The sequence below is a fragment of the Symphodus melops genome, assembly GCF_947650265.1.
Source record: "Symphodus melops genome assembly, chromosome: 1".
Lineage (NCBI taxonomy): Eukaryota > Metazoa > Chordata > Actinopteri > Labriformes > Labridae > Symphodus > Symphodus melops.
In genome coordinates this window covers 155,881-173,380 of record NC_136691.1, presented here as the reverse complement: position 1 = coordinate 173,380, position 17,500 = coordinate 155,881, and the positions used below count along the sequence as shown (strand labels likewise).

Genomic DNA, 17,500 nt, shown 5'->3' with positions numbered 1-17,500 from the left:
CCGGCCTCCTCACTGTCCCTCCCTCACGGCTTGAAGCCCCGCCCCCCCTCCTGTCTGTGTTCTGCTGTAAGTGTTCCTCTGGGTCTGTGTTGAAGGAACCTCAGTTCTCCTGAGTTCATCTCACGCAGCCTCTGCTGATCCAGATTCAGAGAGCTCTTCTCTGCGTTGGTTGGTGGATCAGTTTTCTTCACTTAGTTATTGATCGTTAGCTTGTTAGCCTCTCACAGAGCGCCATGTTTGTTAGCTTCATGCTAACACTAATGGAAAATTACAAACTTCATCACCTCATGGAGGAACCTCCTTTTAACGGCACGAGAAGCTCCTCTAATCTTTAATATTGAAGAGGAGGAAGTGAGCATGTGCAGTGTGAGGCACTGGACGCCAGGGGGCGCCGGAGTCACCAATAACGCCGTGAACACGCCACCAATCAGCACCTTCCGAACGAGTTACATAAACATTAACGCTTTAAAACTGAACATGTGTTTATGGAAAACTTCTGAATCTTTATAGAAGCGTCCGTCATCGTCCTGGTGGAGAGTGGGCGGCGCCCTGTTTGACCAGCTGATGTTCTTAGAGCGTCAAACACGTCGATCTGGTCTCTGCTATATGAACAGAACCAATCACACGGAGCGCTGATGAGCTCAGAGACGCATCAGGCATGCTCCAGAAACTTTTCAAAGTCAGACGCAGCTGTGACTCGTGTGTCAGTGACCTCTGAGCCGCCGTGGTTACTCCGCCGCGGTGCAGGTCAGGTTTTGGTGCATTGCTGCAGATCTGATGCAGGGAGTCGATACGGACTCTCGGGCCCGGAGCCAGAGATCCACTTTGGGGAACTCGACTCTCCTTGGTGGGATGCTCGACTCTTCTGGGAGGAGCAGAAACGTTCTGTCATTTCATTCCCACAGAAGAAGAACACAGCTTCCATCCAGAGTGACCTATAGAGACGTCTGTGGGCGTGGCCAATGAGTGGGTATGAATATGGAATCACCTTTCTGTTAAAGGTCAAAGGTCGCTCAGGTGGGTTCAGATTCTGTATGACGTAAACCTTTCTCTACTCTGATAATCCAGCTCACAGCAACGCAGGAACCTCATTGGTCCACACAGCTGTCAATCATGACATCATACTTCTTAATATATCATTAAATAATTCAAACGTCTGTGACATAATCAGCACGATGAGAAACATTACCTGACTTGTATTTTATAGTTTGTCCCTTCTGTTAACATGGAGGAGGCGGGGCTTATACTGCAGCCAATCAGCAGAGGAGTTCTGAATCTTTGAACGAGCTGATCAGGTCGGTGAATCTCAGCAGCTTTCTCACAAGCTTCATGTTAACACGCCGTCTCCTGTTGACCCTGCTGCTGGCAGAGCGCCCGGCAGAGCGTTCAGCAGAGCGCCCGGCAGAGCGTTCAGCAGAGCGCCTGGCAGAGCGTTCAGCAGAGCGCCTGGCAGAGCGTTCAGCAGAGCGCCTGGCAGAGCGTTCAGCAGAGCGCCCGGCAGAGCGCCTGGCAGAGCGCCTGGCAGAGCGTTCAGCAGAGCGCCCGGCAGAGCGTTCAGCAGAGCGCCCGGCAGAGCGTTCAGCAGAGCGCCCGGCAGAGCGTTCAGCAGAGCGCCCGGCAGAGCGTTCAGCAGAGCGCCCGGCAGAGCGCCCGGCAGAGCGTTCAGCAGAGCGCCCGGCAGAGCGTTCAGCAGAGTCTGAACCCCAAACACAAGTGATTATTAAATAATTGATGCTTCATTTAATAATCAAATTCATGATCCATCAGCAAATCTGTTCTTACACACACACACACATATACATACATACACACATACACACACACACACACACACACACACTTGACATGCTACATGAATACTTCATGAGATGACACCCCCACTCCCCGACACACACACACACACACACACACACACACACACACACACACACACACACACACACACACACACACACACACACACACACACACACACACACACACACACACACACACACACACACACACACACACACGCTGGACTTCAAAGACCGTCAGTGTGTGTGTGTGTGTGTGTGTGTGTGTGTGTGTGTGTTCACGGCTGTGTGTGGACACGAGGAGGAGGCGGGGCCATGAAGAGAGGGAGGAGGGAAGGTGAGCGAGGCGGACAGACGGAGGTTGGAGCATCGCCAGCGTTTCCCGGCAACAGCAGCATCAAGAGGCAGGAATCCGCCCGCTCCTCCTTCACTCCTTTATCCCTCTCTCTCTCCCTCGCTCGCTCGCCCCGAGTCACAGGAGGGAGGGGTGGAGAGGAAGAGCATTGCGATACTGCAGGAACAGACTGAGGAGCTACAGGAGAGCAGAGAGAGAGAGAGGGGAGAGGTGGGCGAACGAGGGAAACAAGGAGGGGAAAGAAGAGGACGAGAGAGGAGACGAGAGAGGAGACGAGAGAGGAGACGAGAGAGGAGACGAGAGAGGAGACGAGAGAGGAGACGAGAGAGGAGACGAGAGAGGAGACGAGATGAAGTGAAGACCGAAGGGAAGGAGGTCAAGCTGCTGCTGCAGGAGAATTAAAGGAACGCTCTCAGCTGTTTGATGAAGCGTTGGTGGGCGACCACGCTGAACTGACCTTCCTCCCTCGCCGCTCTTTTAGCGATCATGCCTCGACAGAAAGAGTCGTCCTCTGTGGTTGAAAACTTCCCGCCGCTGAGACGGGCTCTGATCCTCTTCATGAAACTCTGAGCGGAGAGTTCCCCGACGTGTGAAGGATGACGAGATGACGCTCTGATGATTACAGACCTGCTGTTTGATTGGTGGAGGAACTTGACTCTTTTAAAGGCTTTTATTTTGAAGGTGTTCTCTGAAAACATGACTCAGCTGAAAACAAAGTAGACTGGAATGGTTCCGGAGCAGCACTGAGATGATTGGTTGACAGCGTAACGTTTCCTCGATGTGACTTCCTGTCAAAGTTTCACTTTTGGATGTTTGGTGAGAATGAAGCCGGACGGACCGTCGACCTTTGTGAAGTTTAACCAAAGAGAAAACATGGCCGACTCAGCGCTGATGGAGCCGTGAGTCCAGCTCACTTCAATGATTGGTACAGGACGCACTGATACCGCTGCAGGTTCATCAGGACCAATCAGGATCAACCAAGAGACAAACCCAGGTCTTCAGACCTGAAGACCTCAGAACAGATTCTGTCCAGATGTTTTTGGGTTCCTGTTGTGGTCTTCAGGGTTCTGTCAGAGACCCCGTGTTCTGGAGAAGTCTTTCTTAAAACCTCCTCGGCGTACTCCGGTGGACTTTGGAGATTTACTGGATCTCTGGTTGGCGATCTCGTTGGCCCGGTTGGACTAAATCTCGTTCTTTTACGATGCTGAACGAGGACGAGGGAACGTTTGGATCCAGTTCCTGTTCCTGATAATGGACTGGAAGGAACTGTGAGTATCCGTCTGACATGACCCGTGTTCCTGCGTCATGACCCGTGTTCCTGCGTCATGACCCGTGTTCCTGCGTCATGACCCGTGTTCCTGCGTCATGACCCGTGTTCCTGCGTCATGACCCGTGTTCCTGCGTCATGACCCGTGTTCCTGCGTCATGACCCGTGTTTCTGCGTCATGACCCGTGTTCATCATGTAGTGCAGCTTTCAGTACCATCTGTGTCCACTAGGGGGAGTTTGTAATCCTGCTAGCTACCTGTCAGCTAACATTGACCCTGAAACGACCTTTAGATAACCACCGTTTGATTTGGACGCACCACGATGACCTCATGGCCCATGTGGCCATGTATCCCAGCATGCTTTGTTCCCACAGGCGTCGATGACCTGTTGAGGTGTTGTGGGTGGTCACTTCCTGTTCTTGGTCAGTTTACACGTCGGTGTTTGTTTCATGAAACGAGTCGAGAAACGACCGACCTGTGAACCGGACCGCCGTGTCTCAGGAAGGACCGCCGTGTCTCAGGAAGGACCGGCGTGTCTCAGGAAGGACCGGCGTGTCTCAGGAAGGACCGCCGTGTCTCAGGAAGGACCGCCGTGTCTCAGGAAGGACCACCGTGTCTCAGGAAGGACCGCCGTGTCTCAGGAAGGACCGCCGTGTCTCAGGAAGGACCACCGTGTCTCAGGAAGGACCGCCGTGTCTCAGGATGATGCACGCAGTCCGGACTCTCTGAGCGCTGCTGTTTAACCCTTTGAGTCCCACAGACTCAGATTCACGCCTTATTAAGACGTTAAATAATGAAAACTTTTAATTATTTTAATCTGTTCCTTCTTCAGGGCGGCTCAGAAGCTCAGTCTGTCCCGCAGGAAGAAGTCCCATCCTGGCCCCGCCTCCCCGCCCGGCGAGGACCCGGACCTCCTGCTGTACTCTGGGGGCTTCAGCGGGGCGCTGCAGCTTTCGCCTCCCGCCGTCCCGCCATGTCTGCTTCGGGCTGGGTCAAAGGTCAAGGACTCGCCGGGGATGGGGAAGGTAAGGACTGTCTGACTCATCTTTGTTGTGCTGGCCTCTGATTGGTCCTTGTTAACATGCTTCATGTTGATTGGTCCTGGAGTGTGGAGAGCAGGCCGTAAACATCTGAACAGGTTTGAGTCTTTTTAGGGTCAGGGTCTACGTTACATAAATCTGTGTCTGATGTGGACTGTGTCTGTCTCCAGGTCCGGGTCATGGTCCGGATCTGTTCAGTCCCCAGCAACGAGTCCTCCGAGTCCATGTCCCTCCTGAAGGTGGACGGCAGAAAGAAGCAGCTGACTCTCTGCGAGACGTCGTCAGGTGGTAACTCCTCCTCCTCTCAGAGACGACCCTCCTACTCCGCTCCAAAGACCTTCATGTTTGACGCCGTCTTCACGCAGGACGCTTCACAGGTGAGACCGGATCAGACCAGAACCAGCAGCTGTGTGACGTGTTAGCTGCTCCCTCCTTCTGCGGTCCGAGCCGGAGTCTGCAGCTCCGCTCTCACAGTTTGATCAAAGAGTGTGTGTGTGTGTGTGTGTGTGTGTGTGTGTGTGTGTGTGTGTGTGTGTGTGTGAGTGTGAGTGATGTCATGCTGCCGTCTCGTTCAGGGAGAAGCTGAACACAGGTGTGAACAGTGTGAGTCATATTTCGAGAGTTCAGTCACATGAACGTCTCCTGAATGTGATTTTAAAACAGTGACCTCTTGACCTCTTGACCTCTGTTAGTTTGGGGTCAGAGATGCTCTGCAGCAAATATGCACCAAGACTTCGTTGTTTTGACTGATGAGAAACAAAATCACATCACAGAGTGTCTGCTGTCACTCTGTGATTGGTCGGTACTGACTGGATGTAACTCTGTGATTGGTCGGTACTGACTGGATGTAACTCTGTGATTGGTCGTACTGACTGGATGTAACTCTGTGATTGGTCGTACTGACTGGATGTAACTCTGTGATTGGTCGGTACTGACTGGATGTAACTCTGTGATTGGTCGTACTGACTGGATGTAACTCTGATTGGTCGGTACTGACTGAATCTCTCTCCTGATAGGCTGAGGTGTGTTCGGGGACGGTGGCTGAGGTGATCCAGTCGGTTGTTAACGGAGCAGACGGCTGCATCTTCTGCTTTGGACATGCTAATCTGGGTACATACACAAACACACACACATACACACACACTCTTTTCTGTAGCCTGACTTCATTGTTGTGTTGACTCCGCCCCTTCAGGTAAGACGTACACCATGATTGGTCAGGACTGCTCCACGCAGAGCCTGGGCGTGGCCCCCACGGCGATCTCGTGGCTCTTTAAGGTGATCGAAGAGCGGAGGGAGAAGTCTGGAGCTCGTTTCTCCGTCAGAGTCTCTGCGGTGGAGATCTCGGGACGGGAGGAGACGCTCACCGACCTCCTGTCCTCAGCGGGGGGCCACCAGGAGGTCCCGAGCCCAGCTGTGTCACTGCAAGAAGACCCCCTCTGTGGATCCCAGGTAGAGACAGTCTCACAGCTCCTCAGGGACTTCTCTCTGTCCAATTACTCGTCCTGTCGTTTCTCTCTGACACTTTCCTCCCTTTGTCTTTTCATCAAACCTCATTCTGTCTTCGTTTGGCCTCTCGTCCGTTCTCTGGGTCGTATCTCAGGGAGAGACGTCTGAGTGAACCCTGAGGACTTCTTTTATTCAGCACACTTCACAGCGTGCATGTGTCGTCATCATCCTATCTCACATCTTTCTCTTTTTCTCCACCAGCTTCAGAACCAGACGGAGCTGCGAGCGACCTGCGCAGAGCGAGCAGCTTTATTCCTGGACGCCGCCCTTGCAGCAAGAAGGAGCAGCCGGGAGCTGAGCGACCAGGAAGCTCGGAGGAACTCGCACTTCCTGTTCACCCTACACGTCAACCAGGAGAGGCTGGACAAGAGCAGCAAGGCAGCAGGTCAGTGGGTTTGTTTGAGGATGCATACTGAGAAAGACGACGTCCATGTTTCCTACACTGTGAACGTTAGCTGAGCTGCTTCATCTCTTCATGTCTCCGTCGACTGATGATCCTGCTCACAAACACATGAACTAGCAGAGAGGCTACGCTAACACCACCTCCGCCCACGCTTACCTGCCACACACACACTTCCACTGTTATTAGTGTTTCACCGCCTCTCGCCCGGCTGGAATAAATCTGCATGGCTAATGAGGCGTGAAGCCTGGGCGTCCTGTTTATAGACCGGCTCCCTGAAACTGTCCACTCTCAGCACTTTGAGAATCCTGCTGATGTGGACCATCCACACACATCGTTCCTCTGAAACAAGAACTAGCAGAGAGAAAACGATTTCAACACTTCACCTGAAGGGGGCAGAACGTCTTCAAGTTTCATGAACAACAAAAACGATTTTAAAATGTGTCAAAAGAACAATTCAACAGAAATCTGAAAACAAGATTCATGAGACTGATGAAGACTAAACTTTTTACAGAAATCAAACCAGACAACTGAGTCTAGACCTCAGTTTTCTGTCTCGGCTAAGACTCTGGACTCCGGGTTTGATCATGACTTGGGACTTGGTATAGACTTTGGACTAAATTGTTCTGTATTTGTTTTTGGGACTAGATGACTCGACTGTGGGACAGGTTGATCTTGGATTGGGACTCGACTGTGGGACAGGTTGATCTTGGATTGGGACTCGACTGTGGGACAGGTTGATCTTGGATTGGGACTCGACTGTGGGACAGGTTGATCTTGGATTGGGACTCGACTGTGGGACAGGTTGATCTTGGATTGGGACTCGACTGTGGGACGGGTTGATCTTGGATTGGGACTCGACTGTGGGACAGGTTGATCTTGGATTGGGACTCGACTGTGGGACGGGTTGATCTTGGATTGGGACTCGACTGTGGGACAGGTTGATCTTGGATTGGGACTCGGCTGTGGGACAGGTTGATCTTGGATTGGGACTCGACTGTGGGACAGGTTGATCTTGGATTGGGACTCGACTGTGGGACAGGTTGATCTTGGATTGGGACTCGACTGTGGGACGGGTTGATCTTGGATTGGGACTCGGCTGTGGGACAGGTTGATCTTGGATTGGGACTCGACTGTGGGACAGGAAGAGTCAGAGGTTAGGATGATGCCAGAGTTAATGGATTCAGATCTGAGGACATGTGAGGACTTTATCATCTCTGGAGAAGCTAACAGTCAATCCATTATTCAAAGAGCGATTGATCATGTCTGTAAACTAATCAATCATTGAATCTTCTCCTTAAAGAGACTTTTCTCTGTCTCCCAGTGTCCGGGCGGAGTCGGCTCCACCTCCTGGATTTGGGGAGCTGTGAGACGGACATCAGCAGGACCAGAGAGGGGGGCGGGGGGCAGTGTCTGTCCCTGTCTGCGCTGGGAAACGTCATACTGGCCCTCGCCAACGGGGCCAAACATGTTCCCTACAGGTACGACCTCGCACTCTGGGAATGTTAATGAAGCGTGTTGGATGAGCCAGGCTGAAAAACAGATATTTAAATCTGTTGGTCCCAAGAGGCTAATGAATAACACATGCTAATGCTAATTAACATATTCTCCAGCTTGTGGGCATTTGTTAGCAGGCCGCGTGTTTGTTTGGCTAAGTGCTTCCGTTTTATCTGCTCTTCATTCATTGGCTGTTCCTTTGTTTTTTATTTTCATCACATGTTCTGCTGCTTGGATGCTACGTATGTCTGCTAAGAGCCTCAGCTCATGAACAATGAAAATAATCAACCTGGCATTTTGCTCCGCTGGTGGGGGGTCTTTCAGTCACACGCCGCTCACAGAGCAGCGGGAGAAACTTAGTGTTAAGTGTCTTTCCGGGAATCGAACCCTCAACCTCTCTCAGTGGAGAGACATGTTCAACCTTTAGAGGCAGAGAAGAACTCTGAAATAGTGAAGTGGATCTCCACAGGGTGAAGTGAAGGAGCTGACATCACAGTATGTGTGTGTGCAGCTTTTTTAAAGGCAGCAGGTTTCATGTCGTTTGCATGAACACATGTTCAAAGCTTCATTAAAGACAAATGACGATCATTCCTATTCCTTTTGACTCATCCGTACCCGACTCGTGTGCGGGGTAATGAATGGTTCCTGGGATCCTGGGGGGTTTTCTTGGGCCTGCGCTGCACCGGCTCTTTTTGGGGGCTAACGAGGGGTTTCTTGATGTATTATTCAGGGACAGCAAGCTCACCATGCTGCTCAGTGAATCTCTGGGCAACATCAACTGTCGAACCACCATGATCGCCCACATCTCCGACTCCCCGGCCAACTACATGGAGACGCTGACCACGGTGCAGCTGGCTTCCCGCATCCACCGCATGAGGAAGAAGAAGTCAAAGGTTCTTCATTTATTATTCAGCTTTTAATTCTCCAGCTGAGGGATCATCTCTCCTGGAAGATTCTGTTCTGTTATTCAGGACACTTTGAATTATGGGTGAAAGATTTAAAGATATTTTCCCTCTGAAACAATCGGTCGAGTTTAATGTTGTTTTGTTTTATAGGTTTTTTATGCTGAAAATAAAAACATTTCTAGCCATGTTTCCTGAGGGTGTAAAAACCTTCTCATCTATAATGCACATCTGAATATCAGCTCAGAGAGTCACTGAGTTTTCTCCACCATGAAATGTCAGATAATCAATAGGACTTTCCCTTCAGGGGCTGGAGCCTCTGGAGTTAGAGTCCAGGCTGTTTGTGTTTTATAGATTAAAGAGCAACATGGGAACAGAAGTTACCAGCTTGTACGTCTCAGTCCGATCTTTAAACCTCACACCGTATTGACTGAAGACTCTCCAGGACTGGATCTGCCCTCACGATGACCGATACAGAACATGCTCATACTGGTTTTTCTTTTGTTTCTGCAGCATGCCTCCAGTTCATCTGGAGGGGAAAGTTCTTGTGAGGAAGGCCCATCCCATCGACATCCTCATCTTCGACCCTTCCATCCTCGAACCATAGCCCTGGATCCAGATGCCACTCTTGTTCTTTCCAGTGATCCTGATTATTCCTCAAGCAGCGAACACTCCTGCGACACCGTCATCTATGTCGGACCTGGAGGGGCGGCCATTTCAGACAGAGAACTGAGCGACAACGAAGGGCCGCCTTCTTTCGTTCCAATAATCCCCTCTCTGAACAAAAAGCGAGTCAAGGATGCACCCAGGTCTGATGGAGACCACTTGAAGTGTAACACCTTTGCAGAGTTGCAGGAGAGACTCGACTGCATCGATGGAAGTGAGGGCCCTGCACCGTTTGGTACAGAGGGCAAAACAACACTTGTGGTTGGGCTCAGAACTCAAACTGGGGCCGCTTCACCACCAAAACCTGATCAAAGCTCCGTCAGGGTCTTACCAACCACGTACACAAATAAACCTGATCAAGAACAAAACACTAGAGTAGAGAGTTCCAAGAGGACGAGTGGAGATGGTGAGAAACTTTCATCAAGCCACCTGCAGCCATGTGAGGTGACGCCCAGTGGACGTCTGTCTCAGGACTCAGAGCCTGTAGTTCGAGAGAAGCTCTACCTAAAAGGAGGTTTACCCAAACCATCTGCTTCAGCACCCTTCTCCAGGACCGACCCAGCAGAGTCACAGTGTAGTGAGGTTGTTGGCAGGACTCCACCTGTGGGAATGAGTCAACAAGCACTGAGGCAAGGCCAACCCACGGGGTCTGCATACACTGAGAGGGTCCCTCTAACAACCAGAGGCTCCATGGAGGTCAACAATCTTCGGGCAGCGTTGTTCAGAAGATGCCTGGACAGCGATATCCTGAGGACGACGGTGACTCTTCAGCAGCCTGTGGAATTGAACGGGGAGGATGAGCTTGTGTTTACTGTCGTCGAGGAGCTTCCTCTCGGCCTCGTCCCAGACAACGGCCGACCATCCAACCTCCTCAGCTTCAACACAGACTGTTCCTGGCAGGCCGCAGCTTATGGCTCGCGCCCTGTAAGCATTATCAGCAGTATTAACGATGAGTATGATGCATTCACCACTCAGCATGGAGCGGATGGACCTGCGCCTGATGTTGGAGCCAACTGCCAGCAAACTTTGTTTTCACAGCAAGCCAACAGTCAGCCAACTGTCAGTTCATGGGCAAGTGAAGACATACGTTCAAGAGACAGGCTTTACATGAGGGACAACAATACATCAACAGAGACTCCTTCTATGTTTACCTCACCAAGTACATTTCACAGACAGCCCTTACAAGGCATCAAGCGCTCCCTGCATGACAGTGGCATCTGTTTCTCAGAGCTGGATAGTGACCCTGCGACTCCAAACAAATGCCCTGCCTCCCCTGACCCAAACCAGTTCCCTTTCAAAGACCCTCTTAAAGCAAGAGCAAATACTCTGAACACTTTGACGTCGGCCTCTATTCCCCCTCGCAACACCCATTCCAGTCTTCCCAGAAAAACCAAGCCTACCTCATCTGCAGCTGTGGGCTGCAGCAGACAGGAAGGCAGACGTGAAAACTTTTCGCTTCAGGGAAGCAGAGATTCTGAATCAAGAGAGGTTGAGTTTCTCTCTGCAGGTAAGCCAAGAATTGGCACAAGCAGTGCTTCATCTAAGAGGCCAGGAGGGAACAGTCACAGCGTACCTCGGCCACCAAAGGCACACATGTCTCCGTCAACTCAAAGGATTGTGGATGGTTGTGAAAAGACCAGCAGCAGGAGATCAGATACTCTCATCAAACTGCCACGTCTTACCCGAGGTGCAACAACTCTTGGTACAGTTTCCACTCCCCAGGGTTCTGAACTGATGTTGGGTCCTGAAGGCCCTTCAGTGTCAGGGACCCTCAGGTGTTCATCACTGGGAAAAAAGTCAAATGGACAAAAAAGCAGCATGATCTGTAAATCTGAATCTGGAAACATCTCTCCTCCTGCTGTACCTGTCAGACAGTCAAGCCAAGAAGTAAAGACGCGGGCTGTGCTATCCTCAAGTGCCTTAAAAACAAGCAGTGACTTCAGTAAATTCCCAAAGACATCAACCTCAGAGGAAGCATTTACCCTCAGACTCCGAGCAGAATCCTTCAGCCACAGGACTTCTAGTTTAAAAACTGAACATGGCTTTGCCAGGACATCTTCAAGCCTGAGGACCCGAGGTGCTAAAGCAGAGTCTTCAAAGTCTTATGGGAGTCTGCTGTCTCTGGAGAAATGTGACAGTCAGATGTTAACAGGGTCTAAGCCTGAACTCTTCACAGAGAACAGTGGTGCTACTCAAGGAGGCAGCAACAGGTCCAACAGATCAGTGCCAAGACTTGGACTTCCAGCCTCTGGCTCCACAAGCAGCCCACGTCCGGCACTTTGTGGGGAGGCAAAGGTTCGAACTTTGTCTGCAAGCAGTTCCAAGAGCCAGAGCTCTTCCCCTAAACCGTTTGATAATGAAGCTGGCCGCCACACCAGCCTACCAACAACTGGAAAGTCCCCAGCTCGGTCAGGTACAGGAGCTAAGACGGGAAGAGGAACCATCATGGGAACAAAGCAGGCAATCAGCAGGGCAGCAAACAGCCGGGTCAGCGAGCTGGTCACTGGGAGCCAAAGGAAGCAGCTCGGTTCTGGATTGACAGGAAATGATGAAATTAAAAGTGTTAGTGGGTCGGCAAACAGCACGCTGCTCCCCTCACCTTACAGCAAGATCACCGCGCCTCGGAGGCCGCAGCGCTACAGCAGCGGGCATGGCAGCGACAACAGCAGCATCCTGAGTGGGGAGCTGCCCCCCGCCATGGGCCGCACCGCCCTGTTTTACCACAGCGGGGGGAGCAGCGGCTATGAGAGCATGATCCGAGATAGTGAGACCACCGGCAGCACCTCTTCAGCACACGACTCCATGAGTGAGAGTGGAGTGTCCTCGTCCAATAGGAGCAGAGTTTCTAAATCGCCCAAGAAGAGAGGAAACGGTAGGTCAATTTTATAACGGGGGGGGGGGGGGGGGGGGGCGGCTTAAAACCACACAAAGCAGCGAATGAACTATAATAGACACAAATACCAGCGTGGACTGAATTTGTGATGACTCTACACGATGTCCTTACTCATCGTATCATCACATTATTCAAACGTTGAATATCCATTTAAATCTGAAATTCTGGTTATTAAACCTCCAGGACGCTCGTGTATTACTGAGCTGCAGAGGACAGAGATCGGGGGTTGGGTCGGCGCTGTAGGTGACAACATGGGGCCAACCAGCTGCTGGCAGAGGCCCCTCCTCTGTTGGCCCCAGAATTCCTCTGCCCACCTTTAAAATGCACGTTATGCCAGATTACCAGTCCGCCCCTGCAGACCAAATCCTAAAGAATGATCTTCTCTCAGAACCATTAGAGGCTTACCATCTGTTCTAATAATGACGTTTATGGCGTCGCAATTCCACCAACGGGGGCTCTCAATCAAAACTAAACAAAAGATGACGTCGAGGGGACTCTCTCTGTCACTCCTCCTGACCCTGATAAAAACGAGAGGTTGACCTGACTGCAGCAGCTGTCAGGAGCAGCTCGCGCTTCCTTATGTCGCCGTCTCAATGTAACATCCAGTTACTGCATTCTAACCTCTCTCACTGTAGCTTCAGTGTTTAGCCAGCTCTGCATGTGGAGGACACTGTAGCTTCAGTGTTTAGCCAGCTCTGCATGTGGAGGACACTGTAGCTTCAGTGTTTAGCCAGCTCTGCGTGTGGTGGACACTGTAGCTTCAGTGTTTAGCCAGCTCTGCATGTGGAGGACACTGTAGCTTCAGTGTTTAGCCAGCTCTGCATGTGGTGGACACTGTAGCTTCAGTGTTTAGCCAGCTCTGCATGTGGTGGACACTGTAGCTTCAGTGTTTAGTCAGCTCTGCATGTGGTGGACACTGTAGCTTCAGTGTTTAGCCAGCTCTGCATGTGGAGGACACTGTATCTTCAGGGTTTAGCCAGCTCTGCATGTGGTGGACACTGTAGCTTCAGTGTTTAGCCAGCTCTGCATGTGGTGGACACTGTAGCTTCAGTGTTTAGCCAGCTCTGCATGTGGTGGACACTGTAGCTTCAGTGTTTAGCCAGCTCTGCATGTGGTGGACACTGTAGCTTCAGTGTTTAGCCAGCTCTGCATGGGTCTGTAAAGCTTTCTGCGTTCTAACCTCTCTCCATGTTTCATCTCCAACATTGATCCTAGTTTGAGCAGCTTTCTGCTGCTGGAGCTTATTAGAAACATGCAGAGGCTTTTTAGCTCGGGTACAATCACTTCTATCTGAAGCAGTTCCACTGCCCGCTTCCATCGCTGCAACACCTGTTCACCTGATAACTGCTCTCATATCTGGAAAACCCAGGGGCGTCCAAAACGGCCTTCAAAGCCCCGCCCACCTTCTCTGGTCCAATCAGATCCAGAGTACAGAGTTATCAAACTCTTCAGGAAGCTCCGTCCACAAATTAACATATTTATGACTTTTTCCAACATCGCTGCCGTCCAGTAGAGCGTGTGATGTTGGCGATGAGAGCGCCTCTTCACGTTGAAGGGTACAGGTGTTATTATCTCCGCATGAATTCACCCCTCTCCCCGCCGTTATCTGAGCCGGTGTTCTGCGTCCGTGCTGCGAACGCTCAGCAGCTGATTGTGATTCATGCGGCTCAGCGGCGGTGGCTGGTGCTCGTGTGATCTGCCTCATGAATAATTCATCCAGCCTCGGCGTCCCCTCGTGCGCTCCTCGATCTGTCACTACTGTTCAGTCCTCGCTGGCAGACCGCCGTGCTTTCATCGCCCTGCGTCTGAATGTTTATCATGATATTAATTCTTCCAGCAGCTTCCTGACAGCCTCGTGCACAGAGTCAGTAAATATAACAGCTTGACACCGCTGGTTTTCAAACTTCAGTGCAGATGGTCGTTGGGTTTTGGCGAGGCTGAAATGACCACGATGAAGCTCAGTCAGAGTAACGAGCACCTGAACTCAATCAAACCTGAAATAATCCCTGTTCACTTAACGTCACTTTCACCTTCCTCAGGTTTTCAGAGACGCCGTCTGATCCCCGCCCCCCTCCCTGACCCCTCCTCTCTGGGCAGGAAGGTGGGGGGTCAGTGGGTGGAGCCTCCGTCAGTGGGCGGGGCACTGAAGAAGCCCTTTGAGATCAAGGTGTACGAGATCGACGACGTGGAGTGTCTGCAGAGGAGGAAGGAGGAGACGCCGGGGTCAGAGGTGATGTTTACTTTAAATGTTTGAATTTAACAGGTCACCTGAGCAGGTCACCTGAACAGGTCACCTGAGCAGGTCATCTGAGCAGGTCACCTGAGCAGGTCACCTGAACAGGTCACCTGAGCAGGTCATCTGAACAGGTCACCTGAGCAGGTCATCTGAGCAGGTCACCTGAACAGGTCACCTGAGCAGGTCACCTGAACAGGTCACCTGAGCAGGTCATCTGAGCAGGTCACCTGAACAGGTCACCTGAGCAGGTCACCTGAGCAGGTCACCTGAGCAGGTCACCTGAACAGGTCACCTGAGCAGCTTGTGTTCTCGGCTCCTCAGGGTCCGCTCTACTTTAACGCCCGGCTCAGGATGCTGGAGAAGCGGCAGCAGCAGATCAGCGAGCTGACGAGCAAACACGAGAGGCTGCGGGCGGAGCTGGACGAGGCCAAGAGCCGGCTGATGGTCGACCCGGGCAGGTGGAGCGGAGAGTGTGAGTATGACCCTGCTCTACCTGAGATCACCTGAAGACCCTGCTCTCATTGGCTACAGCAGCCGGGTCAGCTGTCAGGTCAAAGGTCATGAGAAAGTACAGAATGAACAGCTGGATCAGTGTGCGGGTCTTTATGGGTTTGATGTGGTCCTGGTCCTGGTCCTGGTCCTGGATTGCATTAATAAAAGTGATATGATGCTTCATCTCTGGCAGCGTCAGGAAAAGTGAGACAGGCATGACTAATCGATCTAATGCATCAAACAGACTCTACAGGTTGATCACGGATCAACTCCTGACACGTCTGTATTTAACACGTTTTGTTTTTTTATTGATCTGTGAATTTATCCGAATGAATCAGACCGGTCGGCCTGAGAGTGTGGCGTGTGGCGTGTGGCGTGGAACAGGAAGTCTTTTATTGTTGACAGCTGGTCGAGACTCGACCGCCCGCTTCAAGAACACGTGAAGGCGTCAGCGTGCATCGTGTGACCGCCTGTGGCCACTGTGTCGAATTGTGTTGAAAGCCAGGCCGACTCCCCGGGGGGGCCGGAGGAACATTAAAGAGGAGACGTGTTCCCAGCTGGTGGTAGCCTCAGAGTCTGGCTCTCTGTAGACCTGATCCCTGTCTCCATTTTGAGTCGTGGCCTCAGGTTGAGCATCTGGAGAGCAGCCCTCAGAGTCTGGCTCTCTGTAGACCTGATCCCTGTCTCCATTTTGAGTCGTGGGCTCAGGTTGAGTGTTTGGAGAGCAGCCCTCAGAGTCTGGCTCTCTGTAGACCTGGTCTTTGTTTTGAACATTTGGAAGAATAATCCTCTCTTTCTGTCTCTCCTTCTAGTCGACGTGGACCAGGACCTGGACCCGGAGTCCCAGGAGTACCTGGAGGCTCTGGCTCAGGTGACGACCGAGCTTGAGTACTGCGTCAACCTCTGCAAGTCTCGGGTCATGATGGAGACCTGCTTCGACATCGCCGTGGCGTCGGCCCACGCCACCACGCAGGGAGGACAGCAGGAGGTGGAGGTGTGAGAGGACCTCTGCCCCGGTGGACACATGTGGTACTGCAACAGTTACTTCTCTCATCACTGTTAATTTCCAATATGAAGAGACTGAACTGTGGCGCCGCCAATCAACGATGAGTGACGGACGGAGACGCTCCTGGAAACGTTTGATCTTGTGAGATTCTGTGAAATCTCGTGTGGATTTGTCTCGTGTTTGTTCAGAGGATTATCCCGTTAAAACGCTCCTCGTCTGTGGCGTCCTTGATGTTAACACACTGTCTCGTCTGCTGCTATACTTCAAGTCATGACTCAGCTGTTCTCCAAGTCATGACTCAGCTGTTCTCCAAGTCATGATTCAGCTGTTCTCTAAGTCATGACTCAGCTGTTCTCCAAGTCATGACTCAGCTGTTCTCCAAGTCATGATTCAGCTGTTCTCTAAGTCATGACTCAGCTGTTCTCCAAGTCATGACTCAGCTGTTCTCTAAGTCATGATTCAGCTGTTCTCCAAGTCATGACTCAGCTGTTCTCTAAGTGATGATTCAGCTGTTCTCCAAGTCATGATTCAGCTGTTCTCCAAGTCATGATTCAGCTGTTCTCCAAGTCATGATTCAGCTGTTCTCCAAGTCATGACTCAGCTGTTCTCTAAGTCATGATTCAGCTGTTCTCCAAGTCATGATTCAGCTGTTCTCCAAGTCATGATTCAGCTGTTCTCCAAGTCATGACTCAGCTGTTCTCTAAGTGATGATTCAGCTGTTCTCCAAGTCATGATTCAGCTGTTCTCCAAGTCATGATTCAGCTGTTCTCCGAGTCATGACTCAGCTGTTCTCCAAGTCATGATTCAGCTGTTCTCCAAGTCATGATTCAGCTGTTCTTCATGTCTCACCTGTTCTCCAAGTCATGACTCAGCTGTTCTTCATGTCTCAGCTGTTCTCTAAGTCATGATTCAGCTGTTCTCCAAGTCATGACTCAGCTGTTCTTCATGACTCAGCTGTTCTTCATGTCTCAGCTGTTCTCCAAGTCATGACTCAGCTGTTCTTCATGACTCAGCTGTTCTTCATGTCTCAGCTGTTCTCCAAGTCATAACTCAGCTGTTCTTCATGACTCAGCTGTTCTTCATGTCTCAGCTGTTCTCCGAGTCATGACTCAGCTGTTCTTCATGTCTCAGCTGTTCTCCGAGTCATGACTCAGCTGTTCTTCCTGACTCAGCTGTTCTCCAAGTCATGATTCAGCTGTTCTCCGAGTCATGACTCAGCTGTTCTTCCTGACTCAGCTGTTCTCCAAGTCATGACTCAGTGAAATATCAGCCAACAGAAGTGCTGACGCTGATCCTTTAAAAACAAAGATGGCGTCATCAGTCTGTGTGATCGATGGTTCAGCCGCTGCGTGGCGCTAACGGGAGTGTTTGTTTTAGATCATGTTTGTCAGAAAGCGATGCTTCTGAAAGGTGTGATTATTTTTCATTACATAGTTTATTAAAG

General features: G+C 51.2%; 1 protein-coding gene and 1 long non-coding RNA gene across 3 annotated transcripts in view; one reads left to right on the top strand and one right to left on the bottom strand.

Annotated features, from left to right (window-relative positions):
• The window catches only part of LOC306837366, a 35,496-nt gene extending 30,283 nt beyond the window's left edge, over positions 1–5,213 (bottom strand). Inside the window, exon 1 of the long non-coding RNA XR_013780920.1 lies at positions 5,126–5,213. This is a non-coding gene — a long non-coding RNA (uncharacterized lncRNA). The remainder of the gene's footprint in view (positions 1–5,125) is intronic.
• Positions 1–16,501, top strand: part of kif26aa (kinesin family member 26Aa) — a 17,279-nt gene extending 778 nt beyond the window's left edge. The window contains exons 1-12 of one of the 2 annotated variants that reach the window (XM_079364868.1): positions 3,251–3,419; positions 4,251–4,443; positions 4,629–4,835; positions 5,475–5,568; positions 5,651–5,907; positions 6,166–6,349; positions 7,689–7,845; positions 8,592–8,754; positions 9,277–12,301; positions 14,362–14,552; positions 14,880–15,030; positions 15,863–16,501. In XM_079364868.1, coding sequence (XP_079220994.1) covers positions 3,403–3,419; positions 4,251–4,443; positions 4,629–4,835; positions 5,475–5,568; positions 5,651–5,907; positions 6,166–6,349; positions 7,689–7,845; positions 8,592–8,754; positions 9,277–12,301; positions 14,362–14,552; positions 14,880–15,030; positions 15,863–16,050 — 4,827 coding nt within the window. In that variant the 5' untranslated portion in view covers positions 3,251–3,402 and the 3' untranslated portion in view covers positions 16,051–16,501. Of the gene's footprint in view, positions 1–3,250; positions 3,420–4,250; positions 4,444–4,628; positions 4,836–5,474; positions 5,569–5,650; positions 5,908–6,165; positions 6,350–7,688; positions 7,846–8,591; positions 8,755–9,276; positions 12,302–14,361; positions 14,553–14,879; positions 15,031–15,862 lie in introns of those variants that run through there. The other variant, XM_079364867.1, reaches the window with a different exon arrangement.
• Positions 16,502–17,500: the final 999 nt, after the last annotated feature.